General features: G+C 45.3%; 4 protein-coding genes across 4 annotated transcripts; 1 reads left to right on the forward strand and 3 right to left on the reverse strand.

The window, feature by feature from the left end:
• Positions 1-119: 119 nt before the first annotated feature.
• On the reverse strand, positions 120-1,520 carry PG986_005082 (thiolase; the record flags this gene model as incomplete). Its single annotated transcript, XM_066841304.1, has 4 exons — positions 120-395; positions 422-1,119; positions 1,204-1,388; positions 1,459-1,520. 4 exons carry the CDS (start codon positions 1,518-1,520, stop codon positions 120-122), a joined length of 1,221 nt encoding a protein of 406 aa, XP_066701166.1.
• A 6,008-nt stretch (positions 1,521-7,528) lies between these two features.
• PG986_005083 (uncharacterized protein) lies at positions 7,529-9,654 on the reverse strand (the record flags this gene model as incomplete). Its single annotated transcript, XM_066841305.1, has 5 exons — positions 7,529-8,047; positions 8,103-8,188; positions 8,272-8,775; positions 8,968-9,128; positions 9,278-9,654. 5 exons carry the CDS (start codon positions 9,652-9,654, stop codon positions 7,529-7,531), a joined length of 1,647 nt encoding a protein of 548 aa, XP_066701167.1.
• A 4,776-nt stretch (positions 9,655-14,430) lies between these two features.
• Positions 14,431-15,531, forward strand: PG986_005084 (uncharacterized protein; the record flags this gene model as incomplete). The annotated part of the gene is made up of 3 exons (XM_066841306.1): positions 14,431-14,843; positions 14,910-14,977; positions 15,083-15,531. The coding sequence occupies 3 exons, from the start codon at positions 14,431-14,433 to the stop codon at positions 15,529-15,531; spliced, it is 930 nt and encodes a 309-aa protein (XP_066701168.1).
• A 1,168-nt stretch (positions 15,532-16,699) lies between these two features.
• On the reverse strand, positions 16,700-18,214 carry PG986_005085 (aspartyl protease; the record flags this gene model as incomplete). The annotated part of the gene is made up of 3 exons (XM_066841307.1): positions 16,700-16,824; positions 16,887-17,638; positions 17,700-18,214. The coding sequence occupies 3 exons, from the start codon at positions 18,212-18,214 to the stop codon at positions 16,700-16,702; spliced, it is 1,392 nt and encodes a 463-aa protein (XP_066701169.1).
• Between the last annotated feature and the right edge of the window lie 2,789 nt (positions 18,215-21,003).

Consider the following 21,003-nt stretch of genomic DNA (forward strand, 5'->3'; position numbering starts at 1 on the left):
CCGAGAGGAAGGTCAAGGTCATTCAAGCTATCAAAATAGCAAATATCGATTCATCGCTCAAACATTTTTCATATACATAAACCCACTAAATACATCCAATACAGTCACGTACTAACTCATCATTGCTCATTGACAAACAGACCCGCCATACCCATACCCGTACCAATACACATGCTCGTCAGCAAAATCTTCTTCTTCTGGCGACGGCACTCGCTCAGACCCGTCACGATCTGGCGGGTACCCGTGGTACCGAGCGGGTGCCCCAGCGCGATGGCGCCGCCGCGGGGGTTCATCTTGGCCCAGTCGAGGCCGAGCTTGTCGCGGCAGTAGACGGCCATGGTGCCGAAGGCCTCGTTGAGCTCGACGACGTCGCAGTCGGCGATGCTCAGGTTGTGCTGCGCCAGCAGCTGGGGATCGCCACGGCCGGGCCGATGCCCATGATGCGCGGCGCCAGCCCGGCCACCGTCGAGCCGACGTACTTGGCCAGCACCGGCACGCCCAGCCGGATGGCCTTGGACCGCTTCATCAGCACCACGGCAGCGGCGCCGTCCGTCACCTGGCTGGCGTTGCCGCCCGTCGTGATGGGGCCCCACTGCGGGAAGGCGCTGCGGATCTTCATGAGGCCCTCGGCCGTGGTGCCCGGGCGGATGCCCTCGTCGCGCGACAGCGTGACCTCCTTCAACTCGCCGTCGGCGCCCTTGACGCGCGTGGTAATGGGCACGATCTCGTCGGCGAACCAGCCGGCCTTCTGCGCGGCCTCGGCGCGGCGGAAGGACTCGGCGGCGTACGTGTCGACCTGCTCGCGCGTGATGCCGAAGTCGCGCGCCACGTTCTCGCTCGTCCAGCCCATGGCCATCATGGTGTCGCGCGCGGCCTGGCTGTGCTTGAGCATCTCCTCGTCGAAGGGCTTGTCGAGCGAGTCGCCGCCGATGGTCATCGACTCGGCGCCGATGGCCACGCCCACCTCGATGGAGCCCGCCGCGATGGCGTGCGCGATGTCGGCCGTCGCCTTCAGGCCGGAGCTGCAGAAGCGGTTCACCGAGGAGGCGCCCGAGGATTCGGGAAGCCGGCCGAGAGGGCGGCGGCGCGGGCTTTGTAGGCGGCTTTGGCGTCGGAGACCTGTGAGAGGGGGCAGGATGGATTAGTCTCGTGTTCGTTGCGCAAACAGATGCGAAGACTCTAAGAGTATAGCAGACGCAGTACGTACATTGCCGAAGCAGATATCCTCAACCAGGTTGGTGTCAAACCCGGCGCGGTCCTTGACCTCCTTCAAGAGAGCATATGTCATGTACTCTAATGTTGTGTCCTTGAAACCACCCTTCTTTCCCTTGCAAAGCGGCGTTCGAATGGCCAACGTGATGACGATATCGTCGGGGTTCTTGGAGGTCCTGGAGAATCGATCATGTCAGTCAAGGTGCCCGGAGTTCGTGTTGGGGGGAATTGGCTTTGTCGACATACACCTGGGAAAGGCCCGAGCCCGGGGACAGGTGCTTCAGGATGGAACCAATGCGTTCGGTCATTTTGGCTGTGTGTTGTCGGGATTGATTAAGGGGTTCGATTGAAAAGATAATATGAGCTGAAGAACTGAACGAGGCCGGCGACAATGGGGACAAGAAGTTGCTCAAGGGAAGATGATAGAGATAGTGATAGGTAGTGATGGTAAGCGACGAGACAACGAATGGCCGAGGGTCCCAATCCCAAGATGCCTTGAATCTGGACAGTGGTTCAACAAGTGGGGCGTTTGGGGAAATCAGCCGAGGCATCGGCCTACTTCGGTTTTAGAGCCTCTGCCCCAGCAACCCAGCGCCCGGCAGATCATTTCGGACCACCCCCAAATCTGGCTGTCTGCTCACTAATCCTGAAGTCGCCCGCTAAAAGTCTGGGGAACCTGCTCTAGTCTGGCTGCATCTGGGGGCGAATCTCTCGGACTTTCATTTGCGAGCGAGCAAGTCTTCTGAAAATGGTCATACTCGAAGCCATTAAGAAGTGACACTTGAGGGTCATCAGGATGGAGCTGAATAAGCAAAGAAGGATGCCCTGGCGACGTTGCTCTACATTTAAGCAACGTATGCGTTTCATAGTGGGTTGAATCATTCGGTTTCTCTGCATGTGCCGCCGAGAACGCTTCTGATGCTCCACACTCGCTGGGCAACTGGCAACCCGTGCTGGGCAGACCTGAGCCCGACTGTTAGGATGTGTTTGCTTTCAGCAGCTAGCTGAATTTTTGGTCCGGCGCACGGTCCCCGACAGCCAGCGGGTGGGATCCTGGCTTTTAGGCCAGCTTTTCGGCTAATCTACCTATTTAATATTTAAATAAGCTATGTGTTTTAAATAAGTATAATTTATTATTATAGTTTATTTTTTATTAATTAAGATTAAGTATTATTAAAAAGTTTATAGTAATCGTAACGTTAATATTAATATTAAAAATATATAATATAATATTATTATTAAATAATTAAAATTAAGTATTATTAAAAAGTTTATAGTGATCGTAATATTAATATTAATATTAAAAATATATAGTATAATATTATTATTAAATATAAAGCCTTAGGGTTTAAAAAAATAGCCGTTTAAATTAATATTCCTTTAATTTAATAGTTTTTTATTATAATATATATTAAATCTATTTTTCGTATATTTATTACTTTTTAGGCGGCTAGTTACGAACCCCTTTTTTCTTTACTACTTATTATATAGCTTACTAAGCGGTCTTATTAAACCTTTAAACTTTCGTAAAAGGTTACCTTAATATTAAACGATTTTATTATTTCTATATTACTTATATTTAAAACTGTTATTATTACTTTTAAGCTTAAATAATTTATAATACTCCCGCCGTTTTTAATAACGGTACCTTTAGTAATTATACCTTTAATAATTATACCCTTAATAATTATACCTTTAGTAATTATACCCTTAATAATTACACCCCTAATAATTATACCTTTAATAATTATACCCCTAATAACTACACCCTTAATAATTATACTTTTAGTAACTACGCTTTCGTCTAAGAATATATTTTAAAACTTTTAAATCATTTAGTATTTATTAAAAACTTACCACGAAAAATTAATAAACAATTATTAATTTTATAAAGGCTATTTTTTAACTTTTTACGAAAGGGTTATTAAACGAATTAACGCGAAATTAAAGGCTTATTTTACTGCGAAATAATATAAAAATAAATTTAAAAGATTATAAAAAAAAGTAAAAGACTTAGAATTATAGTATTCGAACGTTTCTAGAGTTAAAACCGATAATAAAACCGGCTTACTTTAATTATCGCGAGACGTATAAACGGCGAAGTTTAAAAATTACTTAGAATTCGAATAAATTATTAAAAAGGGGATCGATTACTTAATTAATAAAAACCTATACGAATTATACTTCGGTTTATACCGAAAAACTAATAGTATAAAAATATTAGGAATAAATTTAATCTTAAAAAAACGGAAGAGGTAAAAAAAAAAAAAAATATAGTTACGAAACGATTTTTTTAACTTTTTACGGATATACCGGATTTTTAATTAAACGAAAAATTTAGCTTATTATTTTAATACGAAACCGCTTACGCGTAATAAAATTATAAAAAAAAAGCCGACGAATTTTTAACGTAACTTAACCGTAATAAGGGTAGCCGGCGGTAAAAGGTTTAAAAAAATATATTTATAATTAAATTAAGTACTTTTTTAAATTATATTAGTTAATTATATTATTTTACCGAGATTTTTAATTTTAAACGAACCACGAAAAATATAATAAATTAATACCGTAGTTTATTCGATCCGCGCGTTATTAAGGTAATAATTACGGTATTTAAAAAAGATTACAATAAAGCGACGATATAAGACTAAATAGATTAATTCTTATAAATACGGTAATTTAAACGTTTACGTATAAAGCTATATATTAAAGAGAAATATAACGTTAATAAACTAATTTTATTAACGTTTAATCGGTTTATATTAAACGAAAAAGTTAACGGAAGTAATAGTAGTAATAGAGGTTAATTAAAAAAGGCGGACGAGAAAGAAAAAGAAAAAAAATATAAGAGGTTTTTAATAAATCGATAATAGAGGATAAATCGGAATCGGATTTAAATAAGTAAAAGGGTATTAAAAAATACGAAGTTTTTAATTTAAGTGTTTTTATATTAAATTAGTGATAATATTAAAAAGTTTATATTTTATGTTTTTATTTTAAATTATTTAAATAATTATACTTTCTCGGTTTTATTTATTTTATTTTCGTTTCGTTATAAAGGTATTATAATATAATCGCGGGTAATAATAATATTTTTACGGGTATCGCCGGGTATAGTTATTATAAACGTTATATTATTATATATTAAAATAAAAACTTAATATTAATTAAGTTCGTATTTTAGTTTACTATTAACGTATTATAAAGGCCGGTTAGAATATAAACATAAATTCCTTACTTAATTTTAATAGTAAAGTTATATATTTTAAATGTTATAATTTAAATACGACTTATATTTTATTAGTACGCGTATTTAAAACCCGGGTTCCTTTTACTTTTTATATATATAATATTTATTTAGCGTAAAAAAGGTAAAAAAAAAGATTTTTTACCTCGTCGTTAAATACGAGGTCTCGTAATATATATATATATAGAATTAAATCTATACGCTTACTAATTACGTTATTACGCTAAAAATTAAATATAGCTAAGTAGGTTTATAAATTTAAAATTAGCCGAAATTAACCACTACGATAAAAATGTCGACTACGAGAAATATCGGGTCTATATTAAAAATATTATATATATATAAAAAACGTAGTTACGAATAGTTTTATATATTAATTTTTATAATATATAAACTATATAAATTTTAATAGATAGTTATTTCCTTATTAACGGGGTGGGTAGGGAATTAGTACCTAAGTAATTTAAATAACTAGTTTTTCGTGTATAAGCTTTACTTTTTTTATATTAAAAGCCTGTTTCTATTTAGCTTATAAATTACATTATAGTAAGTAATATATTAAATTTATATAGATATTTTTATAAATGCTTAAAATTCTTAGCTTATATACGCTTTATTATTAGTAAGTAATATATTAAATTTAATTAACGCGGTATATAAATATTTAAAAGGGGAAGTTCTAATATATTTAATTCTATATTTTTAAAATAGATTACTTATAATAAAAAAATAGTACTCCCTGCGTATATTAACCAGGCTAAAATATAGTAGCGCGTTACTTAGCGATATATAAAGGGGATAATATTAAAGGATTCTATACGGAAGGGTTATAGTAGGAACGTTTATTATTCACTATAGTTAACCGTTAAAATATTTTTTTTTAAATTAAATAAAAAAAGGTTTATATATTAAATATACGGGATAATTACTAACGGTTAATAAGTATTAATATAAATATTACATTTAATCTTAATAAAAATATTATTAAAAGAATTATAATATATTAATATAATACCCGTACGATTAATAAAACACCTTTATTAAAAGTATATTATATATTTAATGTACGGGATGTATTTTATCCTTTATATATATTTTTAAAGTAATTAAACTATATTTCTTTTATTAATTAATCCTTTTTTCGGCTTAATTTTAATTATTCTCCTCTTTTTTTTTTACGTTTATTAAATTCGTTCTTTATTATATATATTACCTTTCGGTATTAAATATCGTTATTAACGTACACGTTACCGTTAATCTTTAATTTTTCGCTAATAAAGAATTAATTATAAATAATTATATAGTTATAAATAAAAGCGGTAGCGTATATAAAAAGCTTTATTATTTTAATACCGAAGTAATTAAAACGTCGAAAGTATTTAAACTTCCTTTTTCACTTATTAAAAGCTTTTTCGATAAGGTTATAAAAAACGGTATAACGGAAATTAAATAGCTTTTTTAATTTAAAGTTATTAATTCGTTTATTATTACTTTTTTAAGTAATACCGGACACTTTAATAAAAGGTAAAAAAACGCCGAGAATTAGCGTAGCCGGCGTTAATAAATAAATAGTAATTTTTCGATATTATTAAATCGTCGTAATTTATCGCTAATACGTATATACGGCTATTATAAGCGGAGTTCTTTATTTAGGTAATATATAAATAAAACGACCTTTTTAGTTAATTATAATAAGTATATTAATATTAATTTAGCTTTTACAGTTCCGTTACCGGTTTTATTTATAGTTTAAAACTTTAACGGGAAAATAAATACCGTTAACGGTACCGTTATACTATATAAAATAAAGATAAAATTTCCGGTTTTTTTTTAATTAAAAAAGGGGGTTAAAGGGTAAATTATTATTATTAAGTTTAAAACGAATATAAATTTAAATTTAATAAACTATATATCGTAATATTTTATAAAATACTTTATATATAATATATAAATTTATATTAAGCACGGTTCGAATTATACGGAAAATAATATTATAAGTAATAATAATAAAAAAAACTAAGAGTTTTATATTAATAAAGAAATTAAAAGTATAGTAAAAGTTAATAGTAATTAAGTATAATTTTATACGATCGTACATAGAACGGTTTATACGAAAAATATTATAAAAAAGTTTAAAAAAAGCCGTTAAATACATAATATATTAATCGATTATATATTAACCCGTTATTAATAAAAATATAATTATTAAGGGTTTAAAGCAGGTAAAATTTCCACGTTAATAATACGAGGATTTAAATAAGATTAATAATTATTAGTTTTATTAATCGGCGGCGAAACGTTTACCTCTTAATTAATTAATCGCGATACGTATTTTAATACGAATTAATTATTTTAAATAAATAATACTATATTATAATATATTTATATTAGTTATTTTAAAATAAAACTAGAAAAAACTAGCTCGTTAAGTATTAATTAAGGACTTTTTAATATTATATATATTATAAGGGCTATTTTACCACTTATTTCTAAGTCGATAATTATTAACACTATTAAAATAAACTTAATTAATATTAAAAGTTTAAGATTAATTAAATTAATTAAAAAAGGGCTAATTTTTTTAATTAATTAAATACGTATACTTAATTAATTAGCTTTTAAAAGCCTAAGTATTAAGAATAAGCTAGCGTTTCACTTAAATAAGCTAGGATAGTTTATAAATACACTATAGTTATATGTAAATAAGAGGGGCCGTTACCGGATATATGCTTCTAGGCCCTTTAAAAGGACGTGCGCGCTGCTGGCTTATAAAATACAAACACATCCTTAAACGATCGCTTGAGGCTTCAAATCATTTTCTTCTCATTGCTATCAATGGCACATAAACTCTCAAGCGCCAGCACAGCATCTAACTTGACCAAACCAAATCTCTCCTTAATAACCAGCATCTAAATAACAATTGAGACCTACTGACAACAACATAGAAAATGAATAGGGTGAAGTTGGTTGGCCTATTGTAGGACTAAGTATATATCCTAACGGCAGAGCCTGAGTCCCAACTTCAACCCCTTACGCAAGTATATACATACTCGCCCAAGAACCCCCCTCTCACTCCTTCCCAATCGTTACCCGCCGCTCCCTCCCCGCCCGATCCAGCATCCCCACGAAGTCCTCCCCATGCGTATCGCACCGCGCCTCCACCATCTCACGCACCCAATCCCCGCGCGGCCGGAAGCTGGCCTGGAACGGCTTCGGCATCGTCACAAACCCCTCGGTGCAGTCCATGTCGTCGACGCGGCGCCGCTCGCCCGTCAGATCGTTGACGACGCCCGCCTCCACGTTAAAGGCCCACAGCAGCCGCGCCGCCTGGATGAACAGGCCGTTGCGCGCGATGTTGCGGCCCGTGCAGACGCGCCGGCCGAAGCCGAAGCCGGTCTGCGGGAGGTCTTTGAGCGTGCAGGGCGCGTGGCTGATGCTGTCAACGTCTTCGGAGTAGTGGCTGGGGTTGGCTTTCTCGGGGTACTGGAGCCAGCGCTCGGGCTGGAAGGCGTCGACGTCGGGGCCGAAGACGGATTCGTCGCGCGTGATGGCGTAGTGGTTGCCCATGACCAGCGAGCCCGCGGGGATCTGTTTGGGGAATGGTAAGTATGGTGAATGGGAATGATGTGATGCGAGGACTTACGCGATAACCCATGTACTTGTCCTCCCTCTTGGTGGCGTGAGGAACACCACCCACTACTACCGGCCGCCATCGCAAGACTTCGCACACTGGAGTTCGGGTCAGCCAGTCAGTTCTCAAAAGCATCAGGTATAACTGCCCAGGTAAGCCGAGGATACGAATAAGCACTTACCAATAGCATCAATATAAGGCAGCCGCGCGCGGTCCTCAAACGTCGGCAACCTCTCCCTCCCAACAACCCGATCCAGATCCGCCTGCGCCTTCGCCACGAACCCGCGCTCGCCCCCGCCAGCGGTGATACACGCAACCACCAGCCAATCCATCGCCACCGTCGACGTGTCCAGCGCCGCGTCCGCCACGATGCCCAGGTCGAACGCGAGCTCCTCGGTCGACATCCCGCGGGCCTCGGCGCTGCCGCGCATGTGCTTGCTGAAGTTCCAGCCGGGGTTCGCGAGCCCGCCCTCCAGGTTGCCGACGTGCAGGTTCCGCTCCAGCTGGTACAGCTGCTCCCCTTCCTTCTTCCAGGGCGCCAGGCAGGCCGGCAGGTGGTTCAGGACGGGGAAGGAGTCGACGAGGTAGGCGCCCACTTGGCCGGTCCGGGCGAACTCGGCTTGGACGCGCTTCGCGTCTTGGAGGGATTGCTCGTGGCCGGTGCGGAGGCGGTAGCCGCTGTGGTCTGGGTGTTAGTAGGCATACATCAAGATGGGGAGGCGCGGCAGGCATTGGCAAGCCACGGAAGGTTGGTGTTTGATGATAGGGCTTACTGTGTCTCTAGGTCAGCGATCGGAATGGCAGGGGGCGACGTGCCGCGATGGCAAGATACGAGGCGAACTTACCTAGAGTAATGAATAGATGATGCTCGCGAGACCACGCTCAAAGTGGTGGTGGAAGTCTATGCCCCTATCTCCATGAATCTTGGTATCCTCGATGATGTCAAACAGCAGCTGCCTCGACTCCATCTCCTGCACGGGCCGATAGCAGTTGGATGCTTTCATGTTGAGAAGAGGCGCCTCCATGCGCTGGTGTAGCCTAGATAAGGTGAAAAAAGTCTTAGCTCTGAAGTACCTACCTGCTTACTATCCCCACCAAGACAAGACACGCCTGGGTTCTCCAGCGTGCATGTCTCAGCAGCAGTAGCAACAGAATAAGAAGAACGGGCCGAACGTAGCTTGTCTTACTTGTACTGTGCGTCATACTGTCGCAGCAACATGTGCATGCCCTTGGTGACCAGCTCCCCGGACATGACCATGCGGGGCCGATCCGAGTACTGCGCGCTCCGGCGCGACAGCAGGTCCTGGGCGGCCTGGTTCGTCGACAGGATAACCAGGGACTGGCCGGCCATGCTCAAGTGCATGACGGGGCCGTACTCGCGGCTCCAATGGTAGAAGTGCAGCCACTGCAGGCTCTTGGGGACCTGGTGCAGGTTGCCGACGAGGGGCAGCGGCTTGGGGCCGGGGGGCAGGCGGAGCCGCGTCGAGCGCGTCCAGAGGTGCTTGGCCAGCAGCAGGACGCAGACGGCCGCGACGGCCAGGGGCAGTGAAATGAGAGACGGCATCGCTCTAAGAGGTACCGGAGAAATGTTACTATAGGGTTACACGAGGGTGCTGATGGAAGTCCAGTGAAGCTCAGAACGCCATGGACTTGGGGGCGAGGATGCGACGGTAGCATATGTCCCTATCCTTATGTACATCTATTGCTGCCTGCATGCAGCCTGGACACACTGTCCGGGCTTGGACGCCAAGGTGAAAGAGGGGATAGTTCTGGACTCTTTTGGGTATGTTCATGTGTGTCGATATGACAGGTTTCATCTGTGGGTTGCCGCCACGTTCCTTTCATGCACGACTCATAACCAAGATGCCAAACTCGGTTACCAACCTCCGCCCTTCATCCTCCAAAACCTCAAAGGCCGACGCCCAATGAGATCGTCCATGAAAGCGGCGGGTTTTCGCTTGAGGTGGTTGGTCAGCCCGCCCCTTGTCGAATATGATATATCTCCGAAAGGGCAGACAGAGGCACACTCGATGATCTGTCATGAAAACTATACTGCTGCGGACTACAAAGCCATTGCCTCATGGCTGATGGATGCTCTGCAATGTGGTTGCTTAGTGTGAGCCACACACCGGCACTTCCCCGGGGTTGGAAAGATGTGTTGCTTCTTGGGGCTTCCCTTTTCAAGAGATGGCCTCTTCGCTTACGCATACACTGGCATGAAGGACGCCTCTCATAGGTGGAGAAGTCCGCGAGATATGTGTGTGAGTGGAGCCAAAAAGACGTTGACCAGGGGGTATTGGGGAGGGGTATCAGCTATACGCAGGCCTGTCGGTTGGTCAATGGCTTGCATTGCAGTCGGCGGTTGCAATCAGGGCTTTCTCCTCTGCTCTTCCAGAAAGCCCGCTTCGGCACCGTGTCCCGTCCGTGGGGGACGACGGGGCGCTCCCGGATCTGGACTCCTCCGTGACGGAAAGCAGATGTCATCTCGGTTGATACTGCCTGAGATGCTGAGCAGACCGCACTAGGAAGGGTCATAGTCTGGCAGTAAGCTAATAAGAATCGTTTCCTGGTAAGCCTTCTTTGCTTCTCGCCCAATCTCAAACCGCCGTTGGTTGAAGTGGCTGAAGTCAAGATGCATGGCTTTTACGTACTCGCAGCTCCCAATCGTGGGTGATCCGGGCTCAGCTGAACTCCGTTGTACATGCTTTTTCTTGCCACTACCTACTATTCTCCACTACAGCAGGTTCTAACAGACGTTATTGGCCGTTGCCATTCAAGGGGCATTGGTCGAGCTTATAATTGAGCAGGACCCCCGGTCTATGCTACGGCATACCCAACTACACGGCGCCGGTAACCTACCACCGGTCCCGCACGACGCAGAAGAAACGGTCCAAGCAATGATGTCTACCAGCAACCTGTTCGCATCATGGTTTAAGAGCTTATGCAATGCATGCGACCGCGGCTCGCGGCTCGCTAGTCTTTGCTTCCGGACCTCTTGGGTGTGATTGAAGCCAACCCGGCCGCCTGGCTACAGGCACTTAAGCAAAGTGATCAGTTGGCGCGACCGTCATCCAGAGGCGATGGCTGACCGAAAAGAAAATAGAGCAACGGCGAACTTACGCGCAACTGGCAACTGCGCTTTTGAGGCGGCCGCAAAGAAAGCTGAAAGGACTGTGTCTGTTTACCTTGCCGGCTTCCGTGAGAATGATCTGTCATAAACTGGTGATCATCCCCGACTTCTATCACATAATGGCGTTTTCCGACCCTACTTTGAGACTTAATACTAGAAATAAGATGATCTGATTATGCGTATTGGGATCTAACGTGGTGGTTGGGCAGAAAGTGATCGACACGAGATATATATTTGATAAAGGGGAGACGCAAAGCAATGCGGGTTTGACGACTGAACCCATTGGACATATGATTGAAATTTTTAATTTTGACAGTATATCTTGCAAATAGATTTCCCACGGATACTTCTCCAGATTGCTGCCGATCATCCACTTGTCTCATGTTGCTCTACTGCCCCTTCCCCTTGACTTAGTCAGAACACCACTTTTTATATCACATACTATCACCATGGCTCGGATCACAATGAAGATGTTTAGAGGCATTCTTGCATTACTCTTCTTGACACAGTTTGTTCAAGCCCAACAACAGATGCCGCTATGTGCAGTACGCTTGAAGCCCCTATAGCTTGGCATATGCCCAGATCAGCTTACTTTTGCATGACAGAGTCGATGTTTGGAGGCATATCTGAAGGAGTCAAGCTCACCAACCCCCTCGCTGACTCCCCCCTCACTGACTAAGGGAAAAAAGACTAAAATAATAACACCAACGCCGTTAAATTAATCGATTTCACTACACCTATATACTTTTAATTTATAGATCGGCGTAAATGCACTCTAATTAAGCTTCCCTTACCAGTATATATATTTAAATTAATTTTAGGGCCTTTAACGGCTAGTGCTACACGTTGCTTACTTTTTTACCTCTTTCGGCCTTCCTTTACATCCCTTTATATACTTCTAATGTCTGCTATATATACGAAGGTCTCGTTAGGGTTAATATCGACCTTTCGCCTCTTCTAAGCCTTTATTTTTTCTAGATCTTCCTCTAATCCGACCTTTTCCTATTTTAACCGGCTGATTCGAGCGTTTAAAAGGTCGATACTCTTACCGACCTTTGAAAATAATAACCGGCTAATTAATCCGGCGTTAATAATGTTCGCATTAAATATTACTATACCGAGATCTTTTATTTACCGGCTATTTCTCGGCGTTTTAACCTTTAAAGGGCCGGATAGTTAAGAATAGAGGTCCGCCTCGGCCTTTCGAGCCTCCTCGATATAGCGGAGGGTATTAACCCTTCGGAGCCGGTTATTTAAGGGTTTATTAATATCCCGGGGCTAGATACCGGTTACGGCCCAGCCCTCTTTAATAACCTTTGAGGTTAATGCTTATAGCTAAGCTTTTAATTAAGTTTTTAGGAAATCCCCCTTTTTAATATAGCTATTATTAATAATAGCGTATACTTTATTTAGCTCCTTATAAAACCTCTTTTTAAATATCGAGAAGGGGTTAATATTTAAGGGCTAAAGAATATAAGAGCTATATAATAGCTTGTAAATAAACTAGACTTTATTTTCTAGGTAATTAAGCATAAAGTATTAATAATATAACTACCGTAGTTATTTAACACTAGCACCCTCTATTAATCGGAGTTATCCGGCTTAGTTAAAAGAAAGAACACTTTTTTTAATTAATTAATTATAATAAGGTTACTAATCTATCCTTTAAATAATATAATAAAGGATTAATCCTTATAAGGGCTATTAATTTCGTTTTCTTCTACTGGAAACCATTATTATTAAATCGATTAACCTTTAAATATAATTAAAGGGGGTAAGGACTAGTTATTTACATTAATCGTTTTAATTATCGTTACCTACTCGCGATTAATAAAGTCGTAATACATTAAAGTCTTATAAATAATAAATCCGATTATTATAAACCTCCCTTTAAGCGTTAACGAGATCCTTACCTTATTAGCGTTAAACTAATAAGATAATAAGATAAATTAAAGGGTATTATTATCGAGTCTATTAAAGAACTCGTATACGGCCTCGTTCGAAGTGCACTAGAGGCGCTGAAAATCGATCTATTTAAACTATAAGGATTTAATAAAGGGATAGCGCTTTAGAAAACGGTGTACCTAATAACTGCTAAGCTTATAATCGACCCCTTTTTCGACTAATATACATTAAACATATAGCCGAAATATACTATAAATTAATATAAAACCGAGACTAGCTTAAAATAGGGCTTAATCGACTAAAAAGGTCTCTTCGGTAGGTGATAAGAATTAAAAGGCCTCGTACTTCTATTATTAATTTAATAAACCGGCGATACGGTTATATAAGGTCCCTTTATTTAAGTTATTATCTCGAGCAGCTCGGTTAATCGATTTACCACTAAGAACCTCTTGCACGGCCTTCGTAACGCGTTCTTCTCTAACGGGACGTATAGTAATAAAAAGTGTAGGAAAGGAGGAAGAGTTTAATCTATTTCAATCGAAAAACGAATGCCAATTAACCTACTTTATATACTATTAATATTACTTAGTGATAATGTTATTCGTCTAATAATAGGGGGTTCAGTGAGGGGGGGTCAGCGAGGGGGTTGGTGAGCTTCAAAATGCACAGCTACCGACTTCGATTGCATTTGCGCAGACCAGCAACTGCAGACCAGTGTTGGAACCTGTATTCTGGGCAACTGCACTCTTGTAGAAGGACTGGGTATGTCACACACCAATATTGTCAATTGATATACTAATATTTTTCCATAACAGCGGCGATGAACGTCACAAAGACCATATGCAAAGAGCCCGTTCGGGATAACAGCGTGACCACGCCGATCGTCACTGCTGTGTCGGCGACTTTGGCTGTCATATTCGTCGCGATCCGTCTACTCAATAACCACCTTCGAGGATCGTTGAACGTAGCCGACCTGTGTGCAGTTCTCGCTTTAGTGAGTGACAATTTTCAACCCCCTTTTCATACGTCCGCGCTCGACTTGGTCTGACCAACTTTGGCTATAGCTATCCTCCATCCCCATGGATGTTTCTGAGTTTTACAGTACGGACTACCCGTTTAGCTTCATGGGAACTCATAGAAATTTGTCAGTTTCTAACGCATCCGATTGGCAGTGGTGGCCAATGGGTTTGGCAAAGATATCTGGACCCTTGACCAACCACGCATCAACAACGTCGTGAAGGTAGGCAAAAGTCCCCCACCAGAAATAGTAATACGATACATCCGCAAACGATCGAGTTTACTAACATGAGTGGCGGTCCTCAGTGGACCTGGATCAGCGAGTTCACCTACGTCCCCGCCATCGGCCTCACCAAGATCTGCCTCCTCCTCTTCTTCCTGCGCGTCTTCCCCGCGCGCCGCTTCCGGCACGCCTGCCACGGCACCGTCGCCTTCGTCGTCGCCTTCGTCGTCGCCTTCAGCATCGCCACCTTTACCGTCACCATCTTCAGCTGCGCGCCCGTCCGCTACTTTTACGTCGGCTGGGCCGGCGACACCGCGGGGACCTGCATCGACATCAACGCGTTCTGGTTCAGCCAGGCGACGATTAACATCGTTACCGACTTGTGGGTCATGGCCCTGCCCATTCCGCAGATCTTCAAGCTCGGTCTGGAGCGGAAGAAGAAGATCTTCTTGTGTATGATGTTTTGTGTTGGGCTTTTGTGAGTACCCTCTTGCTATGTGCCTGAGTCGATCAGAAGATACGGTGGCTGACACTGGATATGCAGGGTTACGATCTTCAGTATCATCCGCTTTACCGGCCTTGTCTCGTACTCCAGCACAACCAACCCGACTTGTAAGTTGCCCTCACATCTGCTTTTCTCTCATTACCCCTTTTCCCCCGCCATTTTCAGGGTGCGGGCAAACTAAGTATTGGAGATTAACACCACCGGTGCCACAGACAACAACGTCGGCGCCGCAACCTGGAGCGTCCTCGAGTGCAACGTCGGCATCGTCTGCTGCTGCATGCCGTACGTGCGGTCGCTGCTGAACCGCGTGTTCCCCAACTGCTTCGGCGGTACGTTCTTCAGCTCCGATGGAGGCGGAGGTGGTGGTGGTGGTGGGAAGAAGGGACAGAAATACCATACCATGACGTCGACGACGGCCGCCACCGCCACCGCCACGGCGGGGGCGGGCGGTGACGGGACTTTGAAGCTGCAACAGCAGACGACTAAAGCTACTGCCACCACCACAGAGGATGGGGCCGGGGATGATGGACGGAAGTGCGGCTCGAGGGTTTCTCGCGGCGAGGAGGATAAGTCGGGACCCCGGGCGGTGCGTTCGGGTACGGTTGATACCATTGAGATGGCGCCGATGAATGGGTTTTTGGCCAAGTACCCTGAGTGGTAAGCCCGACGAGAGACATCATGATATCGAAAACGCTGAGAGGGTCGGGCCGAAACCCATTCTTAGAGGCAGAATGTACCTACGATTGATTAAAAAAGTGGTGACGTGCACATGTTTCGAGGTGAAAAGGGGTTATAGTCGTCAACAAGATGTAGGAGATAGTCCAGATCTAAACACCTGGGTTGCTCTGTTGTTTCGAATTGTGTAGTTGGCCTGGCTCAAGTTTGACCCCTTAACAGAGCCTGCTCCCTCTATCTTCCATCGCATTTCCTCCCAATCATGACTTGCATGGCTAAACGTCGGAACTTCAGAGGTTTGATACGCGAAAGAGTGTATCTACTTTCAATGCTTCCATGACATCGTCAAAATATAGATAAACTCGGGAAGAAGAGCGGTAAATACGTTTCCCGGAAGAACCAATTACTATGTACTGACTGTCCCACAAACCCGGCCCATCCCGGACCATCCGAAGTAACTAGCTCCCTCTCATGTCATGCCCAATTCAATTCCCCGATGGTGTGTTTCCAGTTCTGTGACACGGGAACCCCTGCAGCCGAGCCTCTGTCACTCAGCCGTCTCGCGCGAACTCTAAAGGCCAGAGACATTCGCTGGTGAGACGTGCCGAGCCGGCAAAAAAGAAACGAAATGGAAAAATTCAAAAGAACTGCCGGCTTACTGTTTCCTGTATTCGCATAAAGGATCAATTACCCGTGCTCGAAACAAATAGCAATGTCTTCTTGACATGTCTAATGACAGGCGCCCTGTTTCTTGTCTTGGCAGAAACGACTAGTCAAACAGAACCAGACCATCGGCATCACTGACAAGTCCGCGCATACGATACAACAAATCAATTCACCTAAACGTATGTGTTTCAATAAGTCGACATCTTCAGGAACCCAGGATTTGACTCAGATTTGTTCTTCATTTGTGTTTGTGTGTGAGCTTGATATGTACAGGTATATCGTAAATATCCAAGATTTGCCATGCCATGCCCATCATGACCGCTGTGTGCTATGCAATGCAGCAACAACCCTTACTGTATATCCCTGAATAGGAAAACAAAAGCAAATAGTAACGTAACGGGACCCGCTTTCCCAAAGTATGTACCCATCTATATAACTGAAAAGTGAAGAAATCTCCTCAAATCCCCTCCCAGTTTTTGATTTGTTGTTTAGGCGTGCTGAGCGAAGCCCAGAGAGTTGTTGCCGCCGTTGAAAGCGACAAAGTTGCTCTTGAAGAAAATGTCACCGTAGATGAACATGTTGGCGGGGCTGGCCTGGACACCACCGAAGCAAGCTGTAGTTGACGTGTTAGCATGGAGGCGATAAATATGATGTTGACATTAGAAGGTAACTTACTGGTCTGGTCGACCTGGGCGAAGTTGATGAACTTGCCGGCAACAGTAGCCATGGTACCACCGACATCGAGCTGCATATCAGGCAGCTTGGCATTACAAGGGAAAGTAACACCGCCAGCCTGCTCGTCGTTCTTGGCGCCCTCGACCTTGGAGTAGTAGGCCTGGACGGCCTTGGGGTCGGCGAGGATCAGGGTGGTACCGGTATCGGCAATGGCCTGAGAACCAGCAGTGCCGGCCTGGGGCTCGCCGCCGTCGACGGCGAACTTCTCGCTGGGGAACTGCCAGAAGCCCTGGCTGTTGTCGATCTTGACCCAGGTCATCTCGCCGGTGAACTTGGTGTTGTCGATGCGGCCGAACTCGTAGGCGCCGGCGGCCTGGGCGCGCAGGTCCGCGGTGAAGACGGGCTCGGCGAGCGAGGGCATGACGTTGTCGAAAAAGGTCTTCTGCTGCTTGGGCTTGACCGTGTTGAGCTTGGAGAAGGCGAGACCGAGCAGGCCGTTGTTGTTGGTGTCCTGGACGAAGGACTTGGAGACCGCGGTCGCCATCTCGATGGCCTGGTTCTGGACCATGGCGCCGCCGAGGTCGACGGTGTCGGTGCCGACGTTGCCGGCGGCGCCGGAGCCGTCACCGTAGCTGATCTGGAAGCTGGCGCCCTGCATCATCTTGAAGGTCTTGGACTTGGTCGGGTCGTAGATCTGATGGCCCTGGGTGGCGGCGGCACTGAGCTGGCTGTTGAAGACCCAAAGATCGGAGCTGCCGGAGTCGAAGTCGAGGTTGACGGTCTGGCCGCCGATCTTGACAGGGGGAGAGGTACTCGACATCGTTCTCTTCGGGCTTGGCGGCGACGAGACCGGTTCCAGTGGCGTTGGCAGCGGCTTTGCCACCAGTAACACCAGTTGCGTTACCGGCGGCAGCACCGACTCCGGCGGCGGCACCCGCACCCGCACCAGCTGCAGCACCAGCACCGGCGGCAGCTCCGCCGTTGCCCTTACCCTTGGCCTTGGCCTTCTTGCCGCCCTTGGGTTGCCTCTTGCTGACCATCTCGGCGGACACGTGGTCGGCACCGTTGAGGTACTCGGCCGGAACGCGTCGCTTGCTGATCATGTCGATGCTCTGGGCGTTGACGGTGTCCATGAGGCTGGCGGGGACCGGCATACGGTACTTTCGGAGGGTCTTGAGAAGGGCTCGGGGGCCGTTACGGCCGGTGTACTGAGGGTTGGCTATCCGCTCCACCTTGTAGACGCCGCGCTTCTTGATGGAGGCGACCGGGGAGGCACAGGCCATAGCCACCAGCGCCAGGAGGAAAAGGACCTTCATGATGGACTGCATTTTCACAACAGCACCCAAAGGAAGAAGAGAAAAATGAGGACCCTCAAGAAAAGAAGAAAACGCCACACCTGGTGGTAACGAAGGGAAGGGGGATCGACGAGTAGAGAAGGACCAATCAAAGAGCTCTCTCAAGTCGCTATAAAAAAGAATATGGTACACCGAAACGAAACTGGACCTGCCCAGATGAAGAAGAAGAAGTGAACGGAGTCAAAAAACAGAGAAAGGAAGGGATGGGGAATAGAGGAGAAACGAAAGAGACCTACATGTTCGGATCTTGGCGACCTTTAAAGACAAAGACGAGGAGAGCGATCACCAACACTGAAGCCTACCTACCTGCCATAGCCCGGGAACAGAGAAGGAATAGGTCCACTAAGACGACATCAGGGGTTTCGGGAGCCGAGACGGGATGAAGAGGATCGAAACGCAGAACAGGCAAAGTCGAGCGCAAGCCTATCCCGGTTCCTCGATGCCTGTCGCCTATTACCGGGTAGAGGCATATGTGATAGGCGGCGGGCAGCAGCATTGGGACGAAGATACTTGCTGCTTTTGCGCAGGTGGTGATGGGACACACGGACAAAGATAGACAGGCTGTGTACCGATCGACTTACGTATGCGTGTGCAGTGTAGTACCGTAAATCGAGGCGGCTCTGCTGGTTTGGCATGACCCCTGGCAGTCCAAGACACGCCATGCAACAGGATAAGTGGGCGCGGTGCCACTAAAAGGTCAGATCGATAGGGGAGCCGGTGGATCGACAGAGGCACTGATTGGCGGGCTTGGCATACCAGACAAGCTTCTGAACCCCGGACCGATGCGCATTTGAGACATGGTCACAGCAGAGGGCATGGGCAACTCCTGGAAACGTCGTATCTCGTCCTCGACGCGGATGTGAGCTGTTTGGCGGAGGGCGTGTGACGAATCGCAAGCAGGGCGCATGCAACGGGCAGGGTTCGGGCTGTACCGCCTCTGCGGACTGATTGACCATCCGGGACTAGCGACTGGCCAGGATCGGTGACAGGAAATCGTGTAGCAAATCATCTTCCGGATCCTGGGTAGGGAAACATCATTTCTTGGCACAAGCCGTTTGAGCTCCTCCATGCCTGGTTCTCCGTACTGTCCGCAATCAGACCCAGGGCTTACGTAGATTGGCAAGAAGATGCACCATCCGGCGTGGGCATTCCTCCATCATCTTCATCTCGCCAAGAAAAATGTTTCGGCTTGGCAGTTCTTCGGAGAGGCGGTGCCGTCACGGGATCCAGAGAGTTCAGGCGGTATAGAGTTGTATAGAGGCGGCCGTGTGGGTTTTGGGTTGGGCGCCAATAGCAAACAAACTGTTTCTGAAGTGCTCTCGGGCTAGGCGACACACATCACGGTGATTGTCGTTAGACGGGAAGTCCTGGCGGCTTTCCTGTCATCATATCCGAGCGCCTGCCTATTTGGGAGGTCGAAGCTGTTTCATGAGCTGCACAAGGTCTGAACATGCCGCTGTCGCCGTCTGTGTGCAGATCACGTCTGTCACTGGCTTGGCTTTCTAGAAGTTGCCTATTGTCATCAATTTGATATTCAAAAGCGTATTGCAAGTGGGAATAAACCCGGTAACTTCCTGTTTGGTCAATCAAGTCGAAGCATGTGTCCAGAAATAGGCAACCGAGAACTACTGTTGCGCAATGTGGCAGCTCGCAATTGTGGCAAACTGACCTCTGTAACACTTGGACACGAGCGTCGTTGGGTTTCCGACGAAGGAGCGACGGAACAAGAAGACCGCGATTTGCGCAAATGATAGGACCGTGGTCAACAAACGTATGTACTCAAGTCGGCATCCCGGCAAACTCGCCATGAAGGAAAATGCGTTCGTTCCCCAGAAAACCAAGGCGCTCTCCAGTTCATCCATCACCATCACAGATGCACAAGCCAAGAAAGCTTGGCGCGAATTAAGCTCATGATGGAGAGAGATCGCTGGAGGGTCCCTAGGTCCTTAAGGAGGGTCGCGGAGGGTCGCCAAGAAAGACCACCCATTCTGCATCTCGGATGTTCTGCCGCCCATTTCTCAGATTCAAACAACTCCAGGTGACGCGTCCAGGGGGCTCGAGTGGTTGCGATTGGAGGGTCGATGGACGGCTGCTGTCGCATTGGTGCAGGGCGTGCTGAAACCAAACTGCCGTCATCCCCCCACCGGAAAGATGAAACGGGCTTCAGATTTCTGCTGGCCTGCGTGGGCGTTGGGCCTTTTGGTTGGTCCACCACCCCAGGAACAAGTGCCAAAGGACCCAGAACCGCCCCCAAAAAACCCGGACCCTATCCTGCCCGTCAGTGTCAATGCTCGACCACCGCGAGCGGCAGTTCTTTCTTCCCCCGATCCCGAGTTATCCACGACGTTGAACATTTACTTATAATTAATGAATCCTTCTGCTCAGCCACCTGTTAATAACCGCGAGACTTTGCATCTTTACATATCTGCATCTTGGCATGGGAGAAGCAGGTGTTCCATCGCGTCATATTAGCAGCCATTGGACCTATCGTCTAAACCTACCCACACTGCCCGAGTGTCGCTCCGACTCCAGATTGAACCCGTGACGGGAGATGCGACAGGAGAGTATTGCCATGTGACCTTCCCGGGACCAAGAGGACGATCTGTTATTCATTTAAATGGAAGATGTCATCATTCCAAGTTTCGCCAATGTTGGTTGAGAAGGAGAAGCTCAGCAGTGAATAGTAAATGAACACCTGCCCGACTCTTGCTTAAATGGTAACATGGATGTTACAACGTATTCGACTCCTCGACAAGCCGACC

This window comes from Apiospora aurea, assembly GCF_038362705.1.
Source record: "Apiospora aurea strain CBS 24483 chromosome Unknown utg000004l_segment0_segment0, whole genome shotgun sequence".
In the NCBI taxonomy this organism is placed as follows: Eukaryota; Fungi; Ascomycota; class Sordariomycetes; order Amphisphaeriales; family Apiosporaceae; genus Apiospora; species Apiospora aurea.